The sequence below is a fragment of the Parasteatoda tepidariorum genome, chromosome 8 (assembly GCF_982258835.1).
Source record: "Parasteatoda tepidariorum strain Cologne lab strain chromosome 8, Ptep-v5.0, whole genome shotgun sequence".
In the NCBI taxonomy this organism is placed as follows: domain Eukaryota; kingdom Metazoa; phylum Arthropoda; class Arachnida; order Araneae; family Theridiidae; genus Parasteatoda; species Parasteatoda tepidariorum.
In genome coordinates, this window is record NC_141762.1 from 52,768,290 (window position 1) to 52,794,612 (window position 26,323).

General features: G+C 29.2%; 2 protein-coding genes across 3 annotated transcripts in view; both read right to left on the reverse strand.

The window, feature by feature from the left end:
- Window positions 1-3,408, reverse strand: part of LOC107438874 (uncharacterized) — a 74,310-nt gene extending 70,902 nt beyond the window's left edge. Inside the window, exon 1 of the mRNA XM_087150322.1 lies at window positions 3,104-3,408. Coding sequence (XP_087006448.1) covers window positions 3,104-3,205 — 102 coding nt within the window. The 5' untranslated portion in view covers window positions 3,206-3,408. The remainder of the gene's footprint in view (window positions 1-3,103) is intronic.
- Window positions 3,409-7,842: 4,434 nt separating this feature from the next.
- Window positions 7,843-19,530, reverse strand: LOC107445777 (ninjurin-1). Of its 2 annotated transcripts, none has more exons than XM_021147592.4 (4): window positions 18,963-19,530; window positions 15,277-15,424; window positions 10,722-10,922; window positions 7,843-8,130 (listed from the first exon to the last, which is right to left on the reverse strand). In XM_021147592.4, the coding sequence occupies exons 1-4, from the start codon at window positions 19,016-19,018 to the stop codon at window positions 7,972-7,974; spliced, it is 564 nt and encodes a 187-aa protein (XP_021003251.3). In that variant the 5' UTR covers window positions 19,019-19,530; the 3' UTR covers window positions 7,843-7,971. The 2 variants fall into 2 exon arrangements, with proteins under 2 accessions (XP_021003251.3, XP_015915746.3); XM_016060260.5 differs by lacking the exon at window positions 18,963-19,530 and adding an exon at window positions 15,529-15,667.
- Between the last annotated feature and the right edge of the window lie 6,793 nt (window positions 19,531-26,323).

Here is a 26,323-nt window from a genome sequence, read left to right on the forward strand (position 1 = left end):
AAAACATAAAACTTAAAAATGGAAAAAAATATTTTATGAAATATAAACTACTTTAATCGTGTTATATGATGAAGTGGCATTTTCAATTCCTTACTTAATTTTTTAACGTATTGTAGAAAAAGGAAAGAAATAAAAAAGAATTATTTCAGATTAAAAAAACTAGTAATTAAATCTCTCTAAACTAAATTTAACTTGAGATTGACCTTGGGTCAAATTTGCATATCATAATGAGTATACATCAATCAATACTGACACAAATGAATGTAAACATGCTTTTATCAGACAGATTGCGGCGATCTTTTTCTCTTCAACTCTTAAAGATAGTACACAGATGGTTATGTAATCGTTTCATTGATGAAATTCTACGCACGACTAATTAATATTAAAGATAAAAGCAACTAATGGTATGTTGCTTTTGAGAAGGAGTTTTTCGAGCCCTGGTGATTTTTAGTGAACAGAAAATTTAAGAAAATTACATTATCAATAAAATTAAAAAAATGGAATTAGTTATATATTTGTATAAAAAATATATAACTAATAGATTATAAAAAGGAATTGATTTTTTATTTCACTATATTTAATTCGATTTCTTAGTATTAAAAGCCAAATTTAAACACGGAATTTTACTATCGGTGCCTATATCTGATTTGGTTACAGGATTGAAAGAAAAATCCAAGAATAATGAAGGCAATCCGAGAAGGAAGATGAGCAAAAGAACCTGATTTATTATATTTTTTAATTCACGATAGCGATTTTCATTTAATTTTTAGCTGAGTAGCATTTTAAAACCTACTCAATTGAATTGCTGAATTACTCTAAAAACTGTAATGATAACTGCAAGCAATCATTATCTACTATTTCAAGTAATCTGCAAAATTCAAATTGATTTGAATTAAATTATAATTGAAATGAATTGACTTATGATTTCAGTTACAAGACTAAATGAAAATTCCAAGAATAAAAAATGAACGAAACAACCTGATTTATTAAATTTCTTTTTTATTCACTTTTGTTATCTTGGTAGCATTTTTGAAACTTACTCAATCAAATTGCTGAATTACTCTAAGAACTGTAATCATAATTACAAACAATCCTTATCTACGATTTCAAGTAATCTATAAAACTAAAATTGTAATTTGAATTAAATTAAAATTGAAATTCATTGATTTATGATTCAGTTGTTAGATTAATGGAGAAATCCAAGAGTAAAACATAAATAAAAGAGCCTGATTAAATATATTTTTTAATTCAATATTTCTTTTATTTTGATAGTATCTTAAAACCTTCCCAATTAAATTGCTGAATTACTCTAAAAACTGTAATCATAACTACAAGCAATCATAACTGAGATTTCGTTTAATTTACAAAATTAAAATTTATTTGAATTAAATTAAAACTGAAATTGATTGATTTATGATTCAATTACAGGATTAAATAAAAATTCCACGAATAAAAGTTGGACAACCTGCTTTATTATATTTTTTAATTCACTATTTGTTATCTTGATAGCATTTTAGAAACTAATAATTAAATTGTGAAATTCTAAAAATTGCAATCATAGTATAAGTAATCATTAGCAACGGTTTCAAGTATTCATGATTTAAGAGTGCAAGTCAATTGATCATTTACTATTACAGGTTGTAATGATTAAGATTATAAGTAATAGTCTTCTACCTATAGCATATAATAATGACATATAATTTTAATTACAGTTATAATCATAATTGCATATTAGCATAAATGCAAAATTTTATTTCATTATAACCAACAACATTTTGTACAACTCTCCATGTTATGATGCAGCTGGAGAAACCTAATCTTTCCATAATACTGAGTGAATTTGTATCATTTACATCTCAAATTTAAGAGTATTATGTAGTTAAAATATTTCAAAACATTTTCATCTAATTGGAGTTTGTAAAAGTACAAACAATTTTCACGATAAATCTAAAAACTTATCAACGGTACAACTGATTTATAAAAAAATTAATGTAGTTAAGTTCTTAAAAAAATTTGAAAATGGTATAGTTTTTTTTTTCGGAAATTTGTTTTAAATCATAAATATAATATGTTATATCAATTTTAAAGTTCTTTTCATGAAAATCTAAAAGTGGGCTAAATAAGAAAATTTAAATTTCACTTAATCTTAAATTTGGCACAGTAATGAAATTTTTGTAGATTTTGTCAGAGTAGCCAATATTGTTTATACAATATATCCGACATTATTCACAGATATTTGATTGTATTTTAACTTGATTATACATTTCAAGTTATTTATATTATAGAATATACAAACAAAATATAAAAACTAAGATGTAGAAATATTAAATTTTGAAACTAAAACAAAAAAAATATATCGAAACAGTTTCGAGTTTTAACCTCGTTCACAGCTTTATATCTCAAAATAAATAAATGCATGTTATCTTTCATAAACTTTCAGTGTTTATACTGTCAAAAATTTGGGAAATAAGAGAGTTTCGATAAATAATTCGTGTAATTTTTATATATTTAGAATATTTTCTTTTATAACTTATTTATGCTATCTTAATGGGAAAAAAAGGAAAGAATGAAAAGTGTGTAATAATTTTAATAGAGATTTGCTGCTTTCTTGCTAATCTTTATTTTTATAATATTGCTTATCTTATACATTATACTGACTATGTAATATCAATATATATCTAATACTAATGCAAAAAATACATAGATATAAAATACTTATATTATACAAGCGTTTAAATACAAAACAATGTTTTAGCTTGGACAGAAGTGTTGAAGAGTAAAATGAAGCTTAATTGAAATGAAAAATGTTGACATTTACTTTCAAATAAACATATTTAATGCCCTTATCTTTCAATAAATATCCCTAGTGAATAAATTAGACTTTTATATATTATAAACAACAGAAATTTTAAAATAATAGCATGCACTCATCCCATTCAAAATATTTGTTTACTTCTTATTTTGACGTGAAAAGTAACGAACATTTAAAGAATAATCATTTTTAGTAGCGCCAATGAAGAAGTATGTGTTGAAAAGTACTCGTCACACATTTGTAATCAGATAAAAAATCAAACTGTTAAATGAAGCATGGTAAAATACTCACTTCTTTGATAATCATCTGATTTTCCAGGTCTGTAGCCAAAAGGAATCCCCAATCCACAGTACTGTCATTTTTCTGTAGAAGAATATTAACTAAATTTGCCATAGCTTGAATTGTCTCAAATTTTCTAGAGATTGTAATTTGGACGAAGTAAGTAATATTTATTTTTCCATTTCAAAAAATAGTTTTTGTTCTCCCCGATCGAACTGGACTATCGTGTCATTCTATTTTGAACTCTTCGCGGTTTAGACTTTCTCTGGAGAACCATTGGAGAGGGTTGCTGTATTGACTGTGATAATTTGATAGCCGGTTTGCCAATTTTGGCGACAGCTTTGAGATGATATTCTCAAGCTGAATGTGAATAAAGAAATAGAAGGAAATATTTTTTTTTAGTTAGTGTGTCATTAAACTTTAGTTTCATTTGTTCAATTAAATTTTGTCTCATGTTTCTCAACTTCTAAGTCCTTAGAGAGAGTAAAGAAGAGAAAGAGAGGATTTTTGAAATATTTTTTCCGGTTGAATTATTTTTAATGCTTACATGATTGTTACTAATATTATTCAAACAGAATTTAAGTCATACGTTTATTGTAAATCAATTATTATAATTTAAAATAAAATTATGAATGAGGAATCGACATTTGATAGAAAATACTACATTTACCAATCAACACGCAATTTTCATTTATGAAATAACCATCTGCTTTTGTCGAAATTCCAATTTCTTATAAGGTTATTGCAATTTCAAGTGCTTTTCTCACGAATTTTTAAATTTTTTTTTGTGATTACAACTCTATGGAAGAAGCAAATGGCAAAACCCTTAAGTCCATTTGAGAAAATGCCTCACATGTTTTTTGTTCTGACTTTCAATTTAATTCGCATTTCTAAAGATAGATGAAATTTTGAATTTTTCAAACACCCTGTGTATGTTGTCAACTTAGCTATATTTATTTCATTGCACACAATAAACGACAATAAAAATATTCAATATACTGTTAGGTAGTGGCCGTCTGGAGGCTTAAAAAAACTCTGCTTTCTTCAGGAGAATATTTTTTCTCTCTGACACTTTACCGAGTTTACTGTGGGAAAATGTTGGTATCAACAGGAAAAATCGATTGGAATTATCTTTGGATAAACGAATTTTAAAATTTTGTATCTAAATTTTTTTAATTCGTTTAAAATAATCTCGAGATATAGTGAAGCCCGCAAAAGTAAAATTAACATTACGGGATCCAAACTTTGAATCGCTCTCCTGATCAAACTATGAGGACCATATTTCCCATATTGCGGCTGCTCCTTGTGCTTTGGGGGACAGAAATCTGAATCCATCAAAAAAAAGTTATGTTTATTCAGAGAAAGTAGGTGTTTGTGTCTGATTTTCTAACTTAAAATATCGCTTGCTATAATTATAAGCATATTTGAGATCACCCCATCGATCGATTAAGTTCGAGTTCTAGAACGTAAAGATCCGATCATCAGATTAAAGGTCATTCAGGGTGGTACATTTTTTTTCCTACTGCAATTTACATTATTCAATTCACCATCCATTTCCAATATTTTGAAATAAATACCAGCAACTCTAATTTAGTTTGCACCCTTTATTTTAACAAGATATGTTGGTACTTTATTTACGTCACGCTAAAGCTGCACAACGGTTTTTCTGATTTAACATTTTTAAGATCCATTTTTATTTAACCGGCATAGGTTTTTCGACTTTCCAATTCATTGGACTATGTTTAACTTGAAATATAGATATAAAAAAAGGGCTAAGAAGTAATGGAATCAAGCCTACTATTCCCAAGCTCCAAAGTATGTGGTGGAAAGACCAAGACAATATCATATTAGTTGCCACTCATCTAAAATAGACTTAACTATGAAGGTTATAGGTTTGCCTCCAGTTAACGTTAAAGATCATTTGAACATCCCTGCGAATATTATTTCAAGTTGAATTTTGTAATTATGCAAACTTTTAATTTCTGTATATCTTCTAACAACAGCTGCAATCGCATTCTCGGCACCACAGGAAATATACGAATTTTTAATTTTCGCAATTGACATATTCATGATTTTTGCGTAACCCTAGAGAATTGTAGAATCTTAATTGATTGATTTGTTCATTTACGTCGCACTAGAGCTGCACAATGGGCTATTGGCGACGGTCTGGGAAACATCCCTGAGGATGATCCGAAGACATGCCATCACAATTTTGATCCTTCGCAGAAGGGATGGCGCCCCCGCTTCGGTAGCCCGACGACCTGCACGCGAAGTCGAGCACTTTACGGTAGAACAGTTTAACGAGGACCAATACCGCACACCCTCGGTCTCTACGCAGACTGGTCCAAGTGGTCACCCACCCGCACACTGACCGCAGCCAGTGATGCTTGACTTCGGTGATCTGCTGGGAACCGTGTCTTAACGATCAGTCCACTGCGGGACTGTAGAATCTTCGAATAAGAGGATAGTGAGCCGCGATGGCTCAGGGGACAGAGAGTTCGCCTTCCAATGCGGCGAACCGGGTTCGAATCCCTGTCGATACGAATTCCGCATCCGACTTACACCGACCACAGTGCTGACATGAAATATCCTCAGTGGTAGAAGGATCATGGGTTAGAGTCCCCTTGCCGTCAGGCTAACCATGGGAGGTTCTCGTGGTCTTCCTCTCCATGTAACGCAAATGCGGGTCAGCTCCATAAAAAAGTCTTCCACGAAAGCAAATTTCTCCCAATACTCGATCCAGGAGTTCCTTTGTCTTCTGGATTGGGTTCAAAATTACAAGACAACGGAGTTGAACACTAGTAGTCGTAAACCCATAAAATTGGGTCGGCTGTTTAACGATGATTATAAAATAAAATAGTAAAATCAAAAATTTCCTTAGAAATCATGTGGTCGGTAAGTAAAAAATAAGCTTATTAAAACGGTTTACATAAGACAAACTTTATGCAAAAACCTTCTATTGACACAGCATAAAGCACTACAAACTTTGTAAATGCGCAAAAAATAATTTGAAATACACTGAATAACTTTTGATATAATGATCGAATTTTCGCGTACTAAGACTCAATGTCTCGAAGACCTCACCTTAAAGATGTCAATTAATGCAGACGATATTTTAATATACGGAATCAAACACAAAAAATGTACTTTCTCTGAATAAACACGCCTTTTCTTTCAATAAATTTGGATTTATGACTCTCAAAAAATGGAGGTAGCCGCAATCTGGGATTTATGGTCCTAACAGTTTGGTCAGGAGAGCGATCGAAAGTTTGGACCCAATAATATCAATTTTATGTTTTTGCATACTTCTCATCGCTTATTGGCTCTCGAGAAATTTTTAAACAAATTGAAATATGTTTGCTTACAATTATAAAATTCGTTTATCCAAAAATAATTTAATGCAAAAAATATTTTTTAATAATTTTTTATTATTCTTTTAACTTAATAGTTGAAAAAATTTTGAATATTGTATGGTATGCAAATTTTTTACGTAATTTTAAAAAATGTAATTTTATGTAGCAAAATAGGAAATTTGGGCAAAATTGGTGTAGTTTCTTAGTTATTACATTTTGAAAAGTCGCAGATTTAAAATTTAATTTTTACGAAACTATTTGACAGATTCCTTCAATAAATGTTTTTGCCATATAAAATTATATTCTTTACAGTAATGTAAAAAATTTTATGTTTTATAATTCAAAATTTTGTAGACAATCATTAAATTAAATAAAAGAAATTCTAATCAGTACAAATTACTTTTTGCATGGAATTACCTTAATGCAAACAAGTTTTATAATTGGAAACAAAATTTTTTTAATTTGCCTAAAATGTTCCAGAGATATGGCGTAATACGCAAAAAGTAAAATTGACATTAAGGGTCCAACTCTCGATTGCTCTCTTTACCAAACTATTAGGACCTAATTTTTCATATTGCGTCTACCCCCATATTTTGTGAGTCAATAAACCAAAACTGTCGAAAAAAGGGTATGTTTATTCAGAGAAAGAAGATTTTGTGTCTGATTTCATAACTTAAAATATTGTCAGCACTAATTAATATATTAAATTGGAGGTATTAATTAGTAAATTTAAGTTTATTTAATATAGTTAAGGTTTTAGATTAATTGGTATATTTACGGTTAATATTTTTTTTTCCTTTCAGTAGCTACTCTTACACGAAATAATCATACAAGGTCAGTGATATTAAATAATTTAATATAGATCAATGATATTTATCACATGGTTACATAATTTGGTTTTTCGCTCTTTTGTTATTTTAATAGCAAAACTAATATTTGTGTTAGAATTAATATTTTTATTTAAACAGGTTTAGGCTCAAAATATTTTTCATTATAGGGAGTATGTGAATGATAATTTTGTGTTCGTAAAAATTATTACAATAATCCAAACCTTTCCGAATCACGTAAAAACAGGTCTTTCGAATAAATCGGGTTGAGTTTAGTCAACTGTTTGTTACCAAGTGCTTTTGAAAGCTTTTTCCACTCCAAAAACACTCAAATACTGTCACTTAGTACCTTTATTGACTGAAATTTAACGACTAGGTTAAATAAACTAATATTTTTTTAGTTAGATAAAATGAAAATAAGATACCACTTATGTGAATTTCTTAAAAAATTCCGCTAAGAACCTTCATCCACTAACTAAACTCTTCAATTACCCACACACATACGCAGATATATTTACCACTACAATCTTAATTATAAATAGAGAATCAAAGCTCAAGCAATAAGCATCAATTTTTAACAAAGACAAGAAACAATTTATTATAAATAATTATCACAAAAATTCTTTGAGAATTCAAATAAACATGTTAAGTGTATATTAATTACATATTACTGATTAAAAATAGTTAAAAGAAACTATAATCAAGAAGAATCACTAAAAGAAGATGCAATCACATTCACTACTGTTATAAGAAAGACACCAATAACAGTTAAATTGTTTATAAGATCAGCTCTTGTATGATGGGAAAGTCTGTTGATGTCATAGCGAGAATTTACGATTAACATCACACCGACGACGATCTAAAAAAGAAAAATACAGTTACGTAAACAGCAGGTTATTAACAGATTAATTTAAAACAGGTTATTAACAGAATAATTGCCACAAGCCGCGAATCAAACTAAAAAAAAAAATTATAAAAATTGAAAACTATTTTTTCAACCATTTTTCTGCAAAGATTATCTAAATTCGATTCAATTTCTTGATAAAAAAAAATTCGGTAAATGCATACTTTCCATACAAATTTTATTAAAACAAGTTATTGATTTAGACATACTTATAATGATAGTTATAATAATCAAGTCAAATCACTGAAATAGATAAAATACTGCTTACACAGGATTCTCCATTAGTTCAAGAAAGGTTTCATAGATACATTTAATATATTTCTATAACTTTAAATACAAAAATTTCTATATATTTTAATAGACATAGTTGTTTACTTTCTAATGCATATTTTGAACTTAGTTTACGACCATTTTATAGTGTCTTCATATTACAAAATGAGAAAAAAAAGTAATGAAGTTTTCATATCTTTTTGATACTTCTTATGTTGAATTGCAATGTTGAATTGGTATTTTAACATTGTTCATTATTGTAAGAGCGTAGCTACATTAAAAACAAAGTATTAAAACACGTTTGTTAGATTCAACATTCATTTTCTTTATTAATTCGGGTACTTTATTGGAATAGTAAAAATAATGATATCGGATTTGTGATCCATAGATAAACCCCAGGAAGCAAATTGACGTAAAATTACTAACATTAATTAAAGCTTACTAAACTTTCAGTTTAACCCTCTTATAAAGATTTCCATTTTTTTAAAGAAAAAGAAAAAAAACGTTATATACATCAGAATTTCGATAACATACAAATAATTAAGTCACATTTTTTAGATTGAGTTAAAAATTCAACAATAGCTCGTCTGTTCATCCTAAAAGTCTTGCAGTTTTCATAAATATAGTTACTTACGAGGACAAAACAAATAAATTAATAAAAAAGTTGGAAATTTGAACAAATTTATTTGCAAAAAAAGACAAACAATGGATGATAGAGGTAATTAATTCTAAAGGTTTATTTATAACTTAGCATTAAAAAATTTTTATATTCTGAGATCTTCCAAAATTAAAAAAATTACACCACACCAAATAGAATAAATAATGTTACATTTATAAATATAGTTGTTGAATAGATGTTTACGAAAATGTTGAAAGATTCTAAAACTAAAGATGTTCTAAAACATTTCTTTAATTAGTTTTTATTGATTGAAATTTTAAGAGAGAGGAGATGATAAATGATTAAAATCTGTATGATAAGCTATGCAAGCAGAATGACTTTTTGTCCATTGTTTAGAACAAAGACATTTTTATTCTTTTTTGTTAAGACCACCTTAATCATGCTTAATGCAAACGTGTATTTTGTAATCAGACTGTTTTGAACTACAACAAAAATTTCTATTAATAATAATACCTATTTTTTATTGATTCGTATTCCTGATCCTGATGCAGCGATACTTATACGGAACCCCAATCTAAACTGCATAAACCAATTTTTTTTTCAAGCCAACACACAAAATCTTCCAAGTTTTTCTTAAGAAGAGTGAACAACTAAAATTCCTAGTCTTTTCTTGCCATATTTTTAAAAAATATATATTCGACGAATAGTTTCATTAAATAACCTAATTTTCCATCACAGGATCTAGTTTCTAAGAAAATAACTTCAAAAAAGTAGTTTTAATAAATTTAAATTAAAACTGTTCTGTTGATTTTGCTCAAATTTCAGATTTCGCTTTTTAAAATTAAGTTGTTTAAGATCATGAAAAATTTGAATACCTACCTTACAGTTCAAAATAATAAAAAAAAAACTAATAGGCTTTTGATTATCACTAAAGTAGGTAATTATCAATTAAGGTTAAGTTTCAGAAGAAATTCAAAAAATTTTTTATTTGTACACAAACTTCCAAATATGCAACAAAAAGAAAAGTTAAACATAAAATTTAGGGGCATCGACCGCTCGCATGGCTAAACTATTCTGTCTATATCATTCAAAGTGCAGCTACCTCTCAAACATCCAGAATCAGTCTAGAAGGAAAAAAAATCTATACTACATCCGCACCCGGTTTGCACCGACCACAGTGTTGACGTGAAATATCCTCAGTGGTAGACGGATCATGGGTTACGAGTTCCCTTGCCGTCGGGATAACCGGGTTAATGTTTTCATGGATTTCCTCTCCATGTTACGCAAATGAGGGTTAATTCCATCATTAAGTCCTCTACGTAGTCAAATTTATCCCAATACTTGATCCAAGAGTTCACTCGTCTTCTGGATTGGGTTCAAAATTACTAGGCTACGGAGTTGAACGTTAGTAGTCATAAGTCAGATTGGGTCGACTGTTCAATGACGCTTATTTAAAAAAAATCAGTCAAAAATATAAATGTTTAGTATAAAAATATTACTTTTTTTGCGTCTTTTTTGTAAATAAGTTATCTTTTGCGCTAAATAGTTAATTTAGATTGTTTCTTAATAAGTGAAGTTCCTATCATTAGAACAAAAGTTATGTAGGAAGTTTCGTTGAATTAGCTTGCAGATTGCATATACTTAAAAATCATATTACCTGTAGAGCTATGGAGATGCAGATACAAGAGACATGAATGAAAAAAATAGGACTTTTATCTTGATTATATTTTAAAAGCAGTTTAAGTTGGGAAGCATTCGCAGTAAGTAAAGCAATGTCCATCATTCCTTGGGCAACAGTTTTTTTCGTCGAATAAACATTGTTATCCAATGGTTTTCGCAGCTTAGTTATTGGTACATTCTGAAAAAAAAATTTAAATTTTATGAACGTAAGTATTCAATAAAAAATAATAAAGATTTTCTTAAATATGCAGACTTTAGTTATAAGGTGCAGTTGGCTACACAAGGTTTCCCGTAATGTGCAAGTATAATATTGATATTTAAGTTAAGAAAATACAAAACTGCTATCAAAATCTAAGGAATCGCTAACGAGGAAAGTGGAACAAAATTTTAAAAAAAAAAGCAGCTTGATGTTGTTTCTTATGACACTTGAGCAAGCTAAGCACACCAATTATTGGTCTTTACGAATTAAGTCAGGAAGGTGTGCCTTTCGTATGACAAGAGAGCGCCGCAAGGGTGAAAGTTTGTCTTAGCTTAGAATCTCCGGAATAGATGGCAGCACCACTCATTTGTGATGTCACTTCCACAGTGTTGACATAGATCTAAAGGGAAAGAAAATTTTCTCATGATACTGCTCAGCGACCGATCACAGGACCGATACCACAGATTTTACGAGCACGTAAATCTCAAGTAGTCGGTGGGTCATAGAGTCGAGGATCTATCTCCGGACTTTCCTGACCCAAATCAGATTCTCAAGCCTACCTCAGTCCCAAAACTGCTTTATTCCCGGAGTAAATCGAGAGAAGTTGTAGGTAATTATTGAAAATACCCCCAAGTTTAATCAGGCAATCAATCTGATTTTATGGTTTTTCATCACGTCTTTCCTTCTTGCAATTCAATGTCATATTTGTTTCTCCTTCGCTTAAATATTCATTTGCGGCCCTAATTCTGCGTAAAACTTATATTTTTATTTAAAACTGGTAACTGCTCATTTTTAACATAAAGTGATTGTTGAAATTTAAATATTTTGTTATTTTTAAAGATAAATTTACTACCACTGTTTAATTTTTAATAGTGAGCAGTGACTGATTAGAGACATCTTCATGTTCAACCTGGAAAATAAACTGCTCTTCATATTTTTTGTAAGTTTATAAAATATTAATTTGTTGCCCCCATTGTGAAAATTTTTCTGGGAAAGATTCTAAAAATGTATACTTAAGGGGATCAATACAGAAAACGCAGTATAGCTCTTATGTTTCCTGAAAAAATAAACAATAAAAAAAATTTCATTTCTCAGAATACAACTTCTCTCCTCCCCCCAAAAAAAAACTCTTTCAATTTGAGATATAGATGCAAAACATTAAACTTCCTTCACAGTTTCTTACAGTTAGAATTAGTGATTGAGAACCGGTAACCATCTTATTCCACCAACAGTAAAAAGTAATAAACAGAATGGAAAAAATAAAGAAAGAAAAGTTATTGCTTATTGTTTATTTTATTAGCAATGGTATCGAAATATATGATTTTCTTTTGTTATTTCCCATTGATATTAACCCTCGCAATATTACGCATTGGGATATATATAGCGTTTTTTTTTTGTTCTCTAAAATGAAAAGCTGGCACATTATTTTAAGCTTTAAAAATATTGTGATGACAAAAACGTAACAAATACTAACGGAAAAATAAATTAGTTTCAAATATCAAAATTTCTGAGCTAAGCGTAAATAATATTATAATCGCCTCGTGAAATTTTTTTTTTTAAAAAAGATTTTTTTAAGTTAAAAAAAAACTATTTTCTAAAATAAACTTGTAACGACAGAAGCGTTACAATAACATTATGAACTTTATGAATTGTATTAAAATAAGCAAAAATAATAAATTTTTGAAAAACATTACAATCGTCACGTGAATAAACCTGAAAGTAAGATTCTTTTTTCTAAGTATAAGGTATACAAAAACTATTTGAAATGATTTGGAACGGTATGGAGAACTACTAATGATTATGAAAGATAAAAATCCTTGACTGTAACAGATGGTCGTTTCAAAAAACGAAGTGAAACTTGAGAAACCTATTTAATTACAGTAATAAGGCATTTCACTACAAGGAAACGAAACTAATCACAGAATAGACATTCCACTACATTGTTTTTTTAAACAAGAACATTTCTATTGATGCAAATAAAATTTTCACCCAAAAACTCTTTTGGATATTTTTAAACAAAACAAGTCAAACTTATATCTCATAATTTTGTAAATAAGCATTAAGAAAACTTGAATAAATAACAATAATAAATATAACTTTTTGGTAATTACACAATTTTGTCATTTAAAAACTTCACAAGTTTTGCGCATTAATTTTGAAGTTTTTTTTTAGGTTCTCGATAATAGATACCAAACATTTATCATATTTTATAAACATAATAGTAATATTATTTATATTTTGCCTTGATATTAATTCTCGTGCGTTATTACCGAAAGAAGTATGCATTAGGTGCTTTGCAATTACTTATCTGCAGTGTATATTTTTATACCTTTATCAATAAATAAAGTGAAAAAGTGTTTACATATTTTAAATAGCAAATTAATAAGGAAATTTATAAAAAAAAGCTATCTTAATCTGTCTAATCACTAGTAACCTCAAAACCTCAATTTCAAGCTCATTCGCTATCTTAATCTGCCTAATGACTAGTAACCTCAATTGCAACCTCATTCGCTATCTTAATCTGCCTAATCACTAGTAACCTCAATTGCAACCTCATTCGCTATCTTAATCTGCCTAATCACTAGTAACCTCATTCGCTATCTTAATCCTGTCTAATCACTAGTAGCCTCAATTGCCACCTCATTTACTGAAATTCTTCACACCTCAAATTATATGTGTTTGCTTGAAGTGTATAAAACGTAATTGGTGCACCTCAAAAACAATCTCTCTAAACTGGTTGCTCTAAAGTAGATTTCCATCCACCTCAAGTGCGAGTCATAGTTTCATACACCTTGGGGCCTCAAAGCAAACCTCGTATAAACCTCAAAAATACCTTAAATTTTTGTACGTTATAATCACATTCCTGAGTGTTATGAATTTCATTATTCATTTAAAAAAATTTTAGTTGAATAAGAAACTTTGCACAATATACGTTAACAGTTATAGTGCAAAGAAGAGGATAGATAAATTGTGGTAAAAAAAGTTAAGAAAAAAGAATATTGAATAAGTTATTGCCAAATTTTATTCACTCAAAACTTAATATTAATATATTTAAAAATTAATATTGATGTAAATTATAATTCAAGTTTAATTATGATGTTATATTTACTAGTAACAGTTTTCACATATTGTGACAATGGAAAAGAAAAAATTATTACCGCTCGATATTCCATAAGAAATGAGGTATCAAAACAACACTTCTAAATCACACATTTGATTTAAAATAAATTTGTTGTACTAAAGCAATTTAGGCCCACATTTGTATATTTCATTTCAACCCACGTTAGCCCCTATTGTATATTTTCAAAATATATTTAATTTTAACCTTTTGACGCAGAATTTTTATTAAACACACTTTTCATATTTTTTTCATTATTTTGTATTAATTTAAGCAAAAATAAGCTGAAACTATTATATTTAGTATTTAAATAATTTTCGATTATGAAATACAGCATGAGACACCAGTGTCTTTTTCTGTGTTAAAGGTAAAATCTTTCGAACACGGCTCACTTCCAAACAAATTTTTAAATTTGATATTATTTGAATTTATTTAGACTTAAGAGAAACAGTTATTCATCATTGAAATTTCTTAAATTTACGAAATTACGATTACGTATAGATAAATTATTAAATAAAAATATAAACGAAATTTCAAACAATTTTTTTCTTTTTTTTGGATTTTATATTTCAGTACAAATATAATTCTGATTATCTAACATATTTTTTAGTGACTATTAGACCGTTTTTCACAATTAAAAACACCAAAATTTACTTTTACTTGTAATTAGAGCGTCGGAAAGAAAATATGTAAAAGGAAACATCCGCTTCTAAATTGCGTCAAAGGGAAAAAAAGGATTTTTCTTTTTCTAAATTTTACAAAAAAAAAAGTATTTTATATGTATTTAGTTTCCGCAATGAGGAGGAAAAGTTTTCTTAAATTTGAAGGAAAAAAAATAAAAGCTACTATCTTTATTCTGTGATTTAGATGGGTTTTTTTTTCAAATGTAAAAATTAAAAAAACTAAATAACCAAAACACAATTGTTTTCACAAAAATAATCAAAAGAAAAATCATAATCTGGTATATAAAAAAAATTTTTTTAAAAGGGAGAAGCTGCTTTCTCGGTCTTAAAGAATGTTGGAAAAGTGTTGAGAAGTAAAGAATAAGTCGAAAATTTTAAATCGCATCTTACATCAAATTTATGAACGCTCATTAGAGCTGTTTTGCCACTATAAAGACTAACAAGAAATATCCTTAATTTTTATTTTAATTAATTTTAAAATTTTATTCTATAAGAACTTTATTTGGAATTCAAATTTTATAGTTTGCCTTACCGGTTTCCCTTCACCAGCAATTGGCATTGTTTCCATTTCATGCTCATTTGTTCCATTTCCATCTATACAATGTTCGTCTGTGGAAGCCCCGGTGCTGTGGTCCGCCCTGCCGGAGCCTGCATCGCTAGGGCTGACGACGCCCATTGGACTAAAAAAACGAAACAAATAACTCTTCTACTTTAAAAATGTTTATGTAAAGCAGAAGACAGTCTTTTTTTCAAACAAACTTGTTATAAATTTTAAAATACTTACTATCTTGACCAAAGAATAACAAATTTTCCTCCTAAAATACGCAGACTTCCATGACAAAGCTCAATTAAGGAGTTTATTTATATTTTAAGTTTACGATAGCGACCTCTCGTGTCAGAAATTGTCATTCTCAAGAGTGGATTTCATAATAAAATGAGTCATCTAATAAGTAGCTTGTGAAGCGGAAAAGCATTGAATATTTTCAATTTTTTATTCTGATTTTTGATACATTGTACGTAGGTGAAAAAAACTTGTTTTTTTCTGTTTTTTTAGATTCGCTTGTTCTATAACTGTCATTTCACTTGTCGCATCTTGTTTCTTTCAGCGATGTTAAGATAACTTTCGGTTCTTTACAATAATTTAGTTTTTTATGAATATAAATCATCTTTATATCAATTGTGATCCTCGAAGGACAAATTGTTCAATTGTTCACTCGTTGGAAATAATTTGATAAATTGTTTCCAAATTTTTTCCAGCAATATCAATTTCTGGAAAAGTATCAAAGCGTTAAATTAAATTATATTTGATATAAAAATAAAGTTTGTATTCTGAAAATCCATTTCATCTTGTTGAGAATTATTTTCTACTTTTTACATCGAATCTATACACAATATATTTCTCATAATGTAATTTGTCTCTAAATATTTCCACTCACTCTATAGCTGCCGTATAACGCGTTAACTCTCAATTAATAAGCTTTTATCGATGTATAAAATTTACGAAATTTATGAAATTACTTATAAGTTAAATAAAGATAATTTTTTATAAATTAAATGAAGCAAGGTCGCAAATTAGGTGATATCAACGAAATAATCAACTGTAGCCAACTGAGAATCTGATTAATTTTTTAAAATTTTTTTTAATTTATTTCAAACTCATTTCGAATTACTTCAATTTTCAAAAAATTTTGAGTGTTTCAAAAATATTTTTAAAAGATACATAATTGTAAATAAAGCTTTATATAGGAAAATTTATGTGTTTCAAAAATGCTTAAAAATGAAAATATATGATTTTAAAGGAAATTTTAAATAAGAAAATTACATAATAGGTGTGCTCAATATATAACAGGTGTGTTAAAAAATAATATTTAAAAATGAACATACACATTTTGAAATTCAATTTTATGGAGGAAAAAACTGTCTAACAATGGAAAATTTATTTACATGTCGACTTAATATGGAATTGTGAATAAAGAAATTCTACGTTTGAGATATTTATGAAACAAACTTTGCAAACTAATCAATTTACGAGAATCCGTTTTATTTAGTAAAACACAAGGAAATTTTAAAATATTGTTACTTAATAGAATCTAGTACACAGTTTTGAGATTTTATAAATAGTGCATTTGCTTTCTCAATTATTTGTGCTATTATGCAAAGTATCTGTTCCAAATTCTTCAGCGAGATTCTTTTTTTTTTAAATAAAAACTTTAGGAATGTGATTGTTTCAATTTTCAAAATAACAGAAAATATTTTGCTTTATAAATATATTTTTAAATTATTTTTATCACATTTAAACAACCTATGATTTGTCTTCAGTATCTTTTGTTACTAGCATTAAGAATTCAAAACTTCCCATTTTGAAATTTTATGTTTTTTGTTTTCCGTAAATTTTTAAAACATTATACTTCAAAATTGAAAAAAGGATAACCCAGCTTTTTAATATTTCTTTTAAAAAATTCCAATTTGTTGTCACGCATTTATGAATTCATCGAAACTTGTATTATATCACCACAAGCCAAAATCAAAATTATTTATACGTAATAATTCTTATCTAAAAAATCTAATTGCGTGAAAATATTCAACTTGATTTGCGAGTGACATTTGTGTACCTACCTTTTAAGCCTTTTCCTCTTTTTTTATTTCACATTCTAATTCCCATACATTTTAATATGTGTATACATTTACATTTTTGTTGTTGTTAATTTACGCCGCACTAGAGCTGCACAATGGGCTATTGGCGACGGTCTGGGAAACATCCCGGAGGATGATCCGAAGACATGCCATCACAATTTTGATCCTCTGCGGAGGGGATGGCACCCCCGCTTCGGTAGCCCGACGACCTGCACGCGAAGTCGAGCACTTTACGGTAGCACAGTTTAACGAGGAACAATACCGCACACCCTCGGTCCCTACGCAGATTAATCCAAGTGATCACCCACCCGCACACTGACTGTAGCCAGTGATGCTTGACTTCGGTGATCTGCTGGGAACCGTGCCTTAACGATCAGTCCACTGCGGGACTTACATTTTTGTATAATACATGCCGATACATTTTAATTGCATTAGTCTTTACTAATAAAAAAAAAATTTAAAAATTCTCCTCTTATAATGAAGTTTTTTTTATTATATAATTTGGTATAAAAGTAATACTTTCCACTGTGAAAAGCCTAAAATGTAAATTATTTTTAATAAGTTGTTTTCTTCTCATATTTGTAAAAAGTATTTGCATTGTTAAAAAATTTTAAAAATTTAAATAGTTAAAAAAAATTTTAAAAAAAGATCATTTCAATAAAAAGTACACACATCTAACACAAAAAATCAGAAAAAGCGAATAAAAAGAATTCAATATTTAAATATGATTAAAAGTTTGTTTCTTATTCAAGTAAATTGTTAATGTTATAAGCAAATGCTATAAACAAATGTTAAACAATGCATTGGTGTAAAATAATAGCAAATTCTCATGATAATATTTAATATAAACATATAAAAAATTATTAGATTTCACATTTCCAATCATTTACTTCCGCGTAAATCGAAACTTTAATATAGTCAAAAATATTTAATAATCCATGTATGAAAGAAAATTGCAATCAGTTTGTTATGATGAAAGTACATTATTATAATTTAATATAAGATTCTAATGACAAAAATACCTTAAAAATTCAATTTTAAAAAAAAATTTTGAGGTCGAATGTATTGGAGAAATAAATTATTCTCTCTGATGAAGATGTCTAGAAACACTATAATTAGAAATATATAAAAGAATAAATAGTTTTACAAAATACTGATATTAACGTAATAACACAGATTAAACATAAAAAATAAAACTTTAGCTCTTGATCATGTACGAGAAAAGGAATAGCTAAAATAATTCATTTTACCTGATATTATTGCAGCTATAGTTATTATTATAGCTATTGTTATTATTACTTACAATCCTAAATGACACGATGGAAAATGTATAAGTAAACTATTTATCGAGAAAAAAAAATCAAAATATTGAGGTAAGACTTATACAATTTTGTTTTAAATATTTGGATGTTTTAAACTATTATCGTTTTGGTGCTTACTATAGTCAATTATAATAAAATTTCTTGCAAATAAGCCAGAGTTTAAAAAATCAAGATTCAAAATCATTATTTTTAAATAGAAGTATTAGCGACAAAACAAATAATTATTAATTAGATAGTATACAATTTAAAAAAAAATCCATACCTTCGTATAGGCAGTGAGAATATGAAACAATTTGGTAAGTAGATGCTATTTCGCATTCAAATATGAAGTGATTGCCGGAAATATTAAGTTAAAAACAACCATTTGCGAAAACTAAGGAAATCCGTTTAGTCTATTTTAATTCTATGAACACATTTCCGGTAAAAACCCGCGAAATGTTTCCCTTCATGTGAAAGTGATCAATATTTTCTTTATCCTGTTAAAAATCTAAACATTATTTTACACATTTAGCAAGATGAACCTTGTAACGTTTTGCACCAGCGTGGCCTAAATAAGAAAAAACAAAGGTCACAAGTTCGTTTTCTGAAGTAACAAAAACAAATGAATCCTCAAATAAGTGCTTAAATCTAGGGCTAGAATTTTTACGGTGAGCCGATTGTTATAAATTCTAGTTCCAATGATTTAATTTTCACATCAGTAGTGACTTTAGAACACATTAAATTCGTTGAATTGATTAAAAGCTATTGTTCTGGGACAATGTGGGTGACAATGTAGATCTTCGATTCATGTCCGAAAAGTCACTTAAACATGAAAACGTAAATGTAGAACTACTACTTTCACTCCATGTCATTTGTTTTACATTTTAGTTCATAAATTTCAGTCCCATGAAGTCGGACGCGGTCAAACACGGCTCCCAGTAGAACACCGGAGTCAAGCATCACTGGTAGTGATCAGTGAACGAGTGGGTGACCACTTTGATCAGCCTGTGAATAAGTATTGTATCATTGTATGCATCCTTTGAAGCAGATCACCGAAGTCAAGCATCAGTGGTTGCAGTCAGTATGCGGGTGGGTGACCACTTGGATCAGCCTGCGCAGGGACCGAGGGTGTGAGGTATTGGTCCTCGCTAAACTGTTCTACCGTAAAGTGCTCGACTTCACGCGCAGGTCGTCGGGCTACCGAAGCGGGGGTGCAATCCCCTCCGCAGAGGATCAAAATTGTGATGGCTTGTCTTCGGATCATCCTCAGCGATGTTTCCCAGATCGCCGCCAATAGCCCATTGTGCAGTTCTAGTGCGACGTAAATAAACTACAACAACAGCAAACAAAGCAACAACTACAACAAAGTAGTAGATCAATAATTACTAAGCCATCTTGTGCTCAATACAAAAAAATAAACGCATGGTAAGCTTTTTCCTAATTAGCATAGATTTAATGTGCCGGCAAAAATTGCCAGAAAAATTATTAAATCTCAAAGTTCGGTGGTTTTATAAGCAAAACGAAGCAATTTCTAAGTAAAAACTAGTTTCAATAATATTTTTCAAAAACATTACATTTTTGTTGTTGTTAATTTACGTCGCACTAGAGCTGCACAATGGGCTATTGGCGACGGTCTGGGAAACATCCCGGAGGATGATCCGAAGACTTGCCATCACAATTTTGATCCTCGACGGAGGGGAAAACACCCCGCTTCGGTAGCCCGACGACCTGCGCGCGAAGTCAAGCACTTTACAGTAGCACAGTTTAACGAGGACCAATACCGCACACCCTCGGTCCCTACGCAGACTGATCCAAGTGGTCACCCACCCGCACATTGACCGTAGCCAGTGATGCTTGACTTCGGTGATCTGCTGGGAACCGTGTCTTAACGATCAGTCCATTGCGGGACATTACATTTTTGCATATCTAAATCTACATTAAGTTGGAATGGTTTAAAGACTAGTATTCTGGAAAGCGGTAAAAAAGGTCAAAGAGGCTTTTGTCCGGATAACGAGATATCACATTAATAAAGTTAGTAAATTAATAAATGAACAATAAAATTAGAAATTAATAAATAAAATGATGAAACTAGCAAATTGATAAATAAATAATAAAATTAGCTAATCGTTAAACAAAATAATAAAATTGGTAAATTTTGAAAAAAAAATTTAAAAGATTTAATACACAATTCATCTTCATTTTATTTGTGATGTGATATAATATAATATAAAGCTCTTTTATGTTAATGTTTGAAAAATTCAATACATATGTTCTTTCTAATTTCCACTGTTCTTTCTCATTTTTCTTTCTAAAAACAATAAATGACAGATTTAGAAACAGTTTATCAATTAGCGGATATTTTATCATGAAATCAAAGAAAAAATATTCACTACTGACCGCAATAACGCTTAATTCGAACAAAGATGAAACTAGGATAAACCTCCAAAATAATGTCTAGGCATAAATGAGATTAACACGCTCATATTTAACTAATAAGAGTTATTGTTTTTAAAGGATTTTGCGTGACCAAATACTGACTAGAGTGCCGAAACACCATAAATCATCTAAATAATACTTCATTCAATATCACATAAGACAATCTATAAACGAATAATTCCTGGTCAAGTTGAAGAGATGAATATATGAACGTGATTGAACAATGAGACTGTAGCACAGGAATCTAATTTTTGAGAAACTCATTCCCTGATGAGGAAGCTTAAATTGAAGTTTTGTAGTGCTACAACCTAACGAATGAAGTTCAAAGATTAGGTCACAAGATGATAGTACAATTCAGTTTCAGTCGCTTTCTCTTTGCGTTTGGATTGTGACAAAATACTTGGATAGGAAATCGTGATGACTCGGGAAGCAGAGCCATCGTTTATCAGTGAGGTGATCTGGATTCGAATCCCAGCGATGGCAGATCAATACGAATTCTACACCCGGCGAGCCCCGACCACATTGCTGACGGAAAATATCCTCAGTGGTAGACAGATTATGAATCCTGAAGACAGGGGGACGATCCCTTTGCCGTCAGGCTAACCGTGGGAGTTCATGGTAGTTTCCATGTAACGCAAATGCGGGGTAGTTCCATCAAAAAATTCTCTACGATAGCGAATTTCGCCCAATACTTGATCCAGGAGTTCCTTTGTCTCTTAGATTAGAATCAAAATTACAAGGCTACGGAGTTAAACATTGGCTGTCGTAAACTCAAAAAATTGAACAGACTGAAATATTTTTATTTAGAAATGCACAATCTTGCTCTTTTATCCAAACAATAACGATTCAAAATACAGATGATTTAAATAAGTGCTTATTACATGAAATATTAATTTTGAAACTTATGTATCGTCAACATTTATGTATTCAACTTTTTAGTTCCACAAAAAAAAAAAAAAAAAAAAAAAAAAAAAAAAAAAAAAACTTAAATGAAAGGAAAATAAATAATCCCAAGGAACTGAAGCGGTATTAACGCTATTAACTGAAGCGCTATTAACGAAATTAGATAACGAAATTATTTTTCGTCGTCAGCTTATCGTTTCTCTTTCAAATCGCTTCTGTTTCTTCGTATTTACGTCTGGAAAGTCTTTAAAATGGGCACCTTTTTTTGAGCACTTATAGCATGTCGACTGTTATTTTCCAATCTGTATATTATTTAACGAAAGTTTTTTAATCAAATAATAAATGAAAGTTGTTACCTTTACCATTTCAAAATTTGAAATTTTCTTACAACTTCAATGCATTACGTTCACGTAAAAAAAACGTTAGATAGCATAACAGGGTTGCTACTTATCCCAAATGCTGGTAGTAATAAAATTTTGCTTCGCTTTCGTTCGTTGTTGTAGAACTGGGCATCTGAGACCTAAATGGCCCTTTGTTTTGGGTTAGTCTGCTTGAAAAGAAATTATGCATTAAAGCTATCAATTAGTAGTGGTAATCATGGATATTTAATCTCTTCTACATAAAAGAAAGAAATGAAATATTTTTACTACCAACATTTTGTATTTTCCGGATAACTAACAGATACCGTGCTTTAATTGCAAGTGGTAATGCAAATAGGATTATGCTGTTTTTACTTGATGAATTCAGCACATTTCTTAACCCCTTGGGGACGGGTGATTCAGAAAAGCATTCGTACAAAATCAGAATCAGGATGTAATTAAATAAAAAACGGTAACTTAAATGTAGTCGTGTCCAATTTGACAGACTTACTTTGCTTTTACTTTAATTAATCCGTGTTAATTCAAAGTATAACTAAATAGTTTTATTTTGAACAAAGTAATGGAGAATTAAATAAATCAAACAATTATAACTCCTCCCAAAATAAACTGCTAAAGAATTACTTTGATTTCCAGTTTTATATTTTTACCCTGATTGATACGGTTTTATGCTGGCACGTATTTGTGACAGTCGGCGCGAAAAGGTTAAACAAAAAGAAATATCGATATTTATTTTATCTATATACTACTTTAAATAAACTTAGGGTTTAAGTTCTGTCCAAGTACTGCCAGCCAGTACTGTTTTGTATTGTATGCAAGCATTTTGATTTACCAAAAATACTAGACTTCCATGTTTTAGTATCTGAAGTATCAGTACCTCAATATCAGACTTTAGTATTTGGAGAAGAGACTGAATTATAAGGAAGTTTATTTCTACATTTTTTTAATTTTTTGGCACACTTTCCATTTTTAAAAAAGTGTATATTGTCAAAATATACCTCTTTAAAAAAATCGAATTAAAGATGTTATAATATATTTTTTTCTAAAACAAACATTTTCATGCTTTTCAAGAATATATCATCATGTGATAATACATTATAATCGTATACAAGACATTTGCTTCAAAAACAGATAAACAAAACTTTGTGCGATGAACCGTGAAATTGGAACAAATTGGACGCAGATAAATTATTCCGAAAGTGGTCATGAAATGCAGAGTATAGGTAGAGGATAAAAATATAATTTTGTAACGTGCAAAAGCAGTGTACGTGATTTGAATTTCATAAACCGTTATTAAACAATGCCATACGATACATCAATTGTTTTCCCATTCTTATTACTGTAATAGAATGGGCAAAACAATTTTAAAAAATTTTAAAGTTATTTTTATCTATTTTTGTATCTGTAGATGAAAGTAGAAATTGTCCACGAAATTAAATTATTTTTTTTGAAAAATAATGTATGGTCATAATCCTTCCATGGACGAAAATAACTTTAGTAAGCAAATTTAATGAAATTATAAAACTTCCTAATTTTGCTCGAATAGAGTTTTGTAGCTGCCAACTCTTCCGGTTTTTCCAGGAAGATTTTATTTTCATGTTTAAAGTGGTAGCAAAACTCATGTTATTCCATTAAAATTTCTGAATTTTAATAATAATTATAAATGAGTTGACTATTATTATATATAAATAATTACAACAAATATAATAATCTGCACAGGGTTCCCGCTGTTCTTTAAATTTTAGTAGTAGTTTTAGTATTAATTTAAATTTAGTTAGCTTCTTAAATTTAGTTAGTAATAGTACAAAAATTTTAGTAGTAGTAGTAAATTTGTGCTAATGCTAGGAAATATTTCTTATTTTAATATTCCACCTTAACCACTTGGGGACGGGTGATTCATAAAAACATTCGTACAAAATCAAACTCAGGATGTAAATAAATAAAAAACTTTAGTTTAAATGTAAGCTTTGCTCATTTGACAGACTTACTTTGCTTTTACTTTAATTACTGTTAGTTTTTTCCTATTTATAAGCAATGTTAGTTCAAAGTAGAACTAAATAATTTTATTTTGAACTAAAGTAATGGTGAATTAAATAAATCAAGCAATTATGAGCCCGCGCACAAATAAACTACTAAAGAACTACTTTGGTTGACAGTTTTATCTTTTTACCCTGATTAATACGGTTTTATGCTGGCACGTATTTGTGACAGTCGGCCCGAAAGGGTTAGAAGTTGGAAGTTATGGATATATACTTTCTTTGGAAAACAATTCTTAGTGGTGTTTACACAGAAATTAAATTATCGACATTTGTTTAATTTTCGTTACCACTTTTCAAAAGCCCACTGGAACCCTGCTTCAATCTAGGGAAATACTTTACTGTCACTTAGAAAATTCATTCACAAAAAGAGTGAATGTTTACAGATATGGAGTTTATTTTTAAAATGTTTTAGCATTAGATTTTAAGTTAAATTTTAAATATATTCACAAATTAAGATCTATTTTTTTTTTCTTTTAGCAGAAGTCCATAATGATATTTGTTTAAAAATAAGTTTCATTTCAATATATATATATATATATATATATATATATATATACATATATATATATATATATATATATATATATATATATATATATATATATATATATATATATATATATATATATATATATATATATATATATATATATATATATATATATATATTTTAATTATTTAATTCATTTTCAAATTTTTAAGAATCATAATGATATTGGAATGAGGGAGACTTCCATCTTTCATACACTTTATTTTTTATTCTAGATAAGCTCCCAACAATAAAATCCCTGAGTCATTTAACCCATTAAGTATCTATTTCTATGGCATATGTCCTTGGGTTCGCCAAAATTGTCAATTTCCTTCGCCTTGTTTCTCTTTTTGTTCAACTTTGTTATGGACATGTTTCCACTTTGGGCACATGTTCTTTTTAAAAAGGCTAAAGAGTGCAAATGTAATTATTACATTCTTAACATTTGTTTTGAAAAATTAACACGTTAGTGTCTACTTAATCATCATCTTCAAAATTTATCTAGGCATCTAAAGGCGCTTACAGCCACGTCATTACATCGATGTTAAAAATTAAAGATGGTTGATAATAGAAATATCCACATCAAATGTCCAAACGCTTCAAAAATGGGGGACAACTTACTATTTAATACAAAATGCTGCATTTACGCCCACCCGACAGAGAATGGATTAAATTATTATAATTGCTCATTTAACTATGTGTTTTGATAATAAAGTGTAAAGGGCATTTCAAAGGTTTTTTATAAAATTAAAATGGCGTTACTATTTACTATCTGTTGTTACTATTATATTATTAAACTGCAAAAGCTCTAGAATTAGAAAACCGAATCAGTACCTATGAATAAGGGGATTTAAAAGCATCAAAACCTGTTTGATTAGCACGTTCAAGCCGGTTATTTAAGCTAGATTGTCTCATCTTGGCAGAGCACCGGAGTAAAAACTGGTAACAATAAATTTCATTTTTTAGTTTTTTTCCGGGAATAATAAAAATCCATAACTACCTATTGCTTTTAACGGATGCAATTTTTATATTGAATTGCTTCTTCACGGTGATAAATTTCCTTACAGTGAATTGTTATTGTTGAGAATAGATTAACTCCTCCCGAATATTATCTAATATTGAAATAGTTCTTCTACCAGTATTTTCTCTTTTCCCGACGTGAACGTGTTAAAACAGAAAGAAATTAAAAGAAGTTGTACGAGAATCGTGTTTTTCATTCATACATTTTTAACTACCTGAATTTGTTAATAACTTAAATTATAATACACTGAAGAGCCAAAAAAACTGATATACCTGCCTAATATCGTGTAGGGAGCCCGCGAGCACGCAGAAGTGCCGCAACACGACGTGGCATGGATTC

Coding starts and splice junctions, on each gene's coding strand:
- LOC107445777 (XM_021147592.4), bottom strand. CDS start 19,018: ATGCGAAATAGCATCTACTTACCAAATTGTTTCATATTCTCACTGCCT. Junction 15,425..18,962: donor TTCTCACTGCCTATACGAAG/GTATGGATTTTT, acceptor TCGTTTTTTTAG/TCCAATGGGCGTCGTCAGCC. Junction 10,923..15,276: donor TTGCTGGTGAAGGGAAACCG/GTAAGGCAAACT, acceptor TTTTTTTTTCAG/AATGTACCAATAACTAAGCT.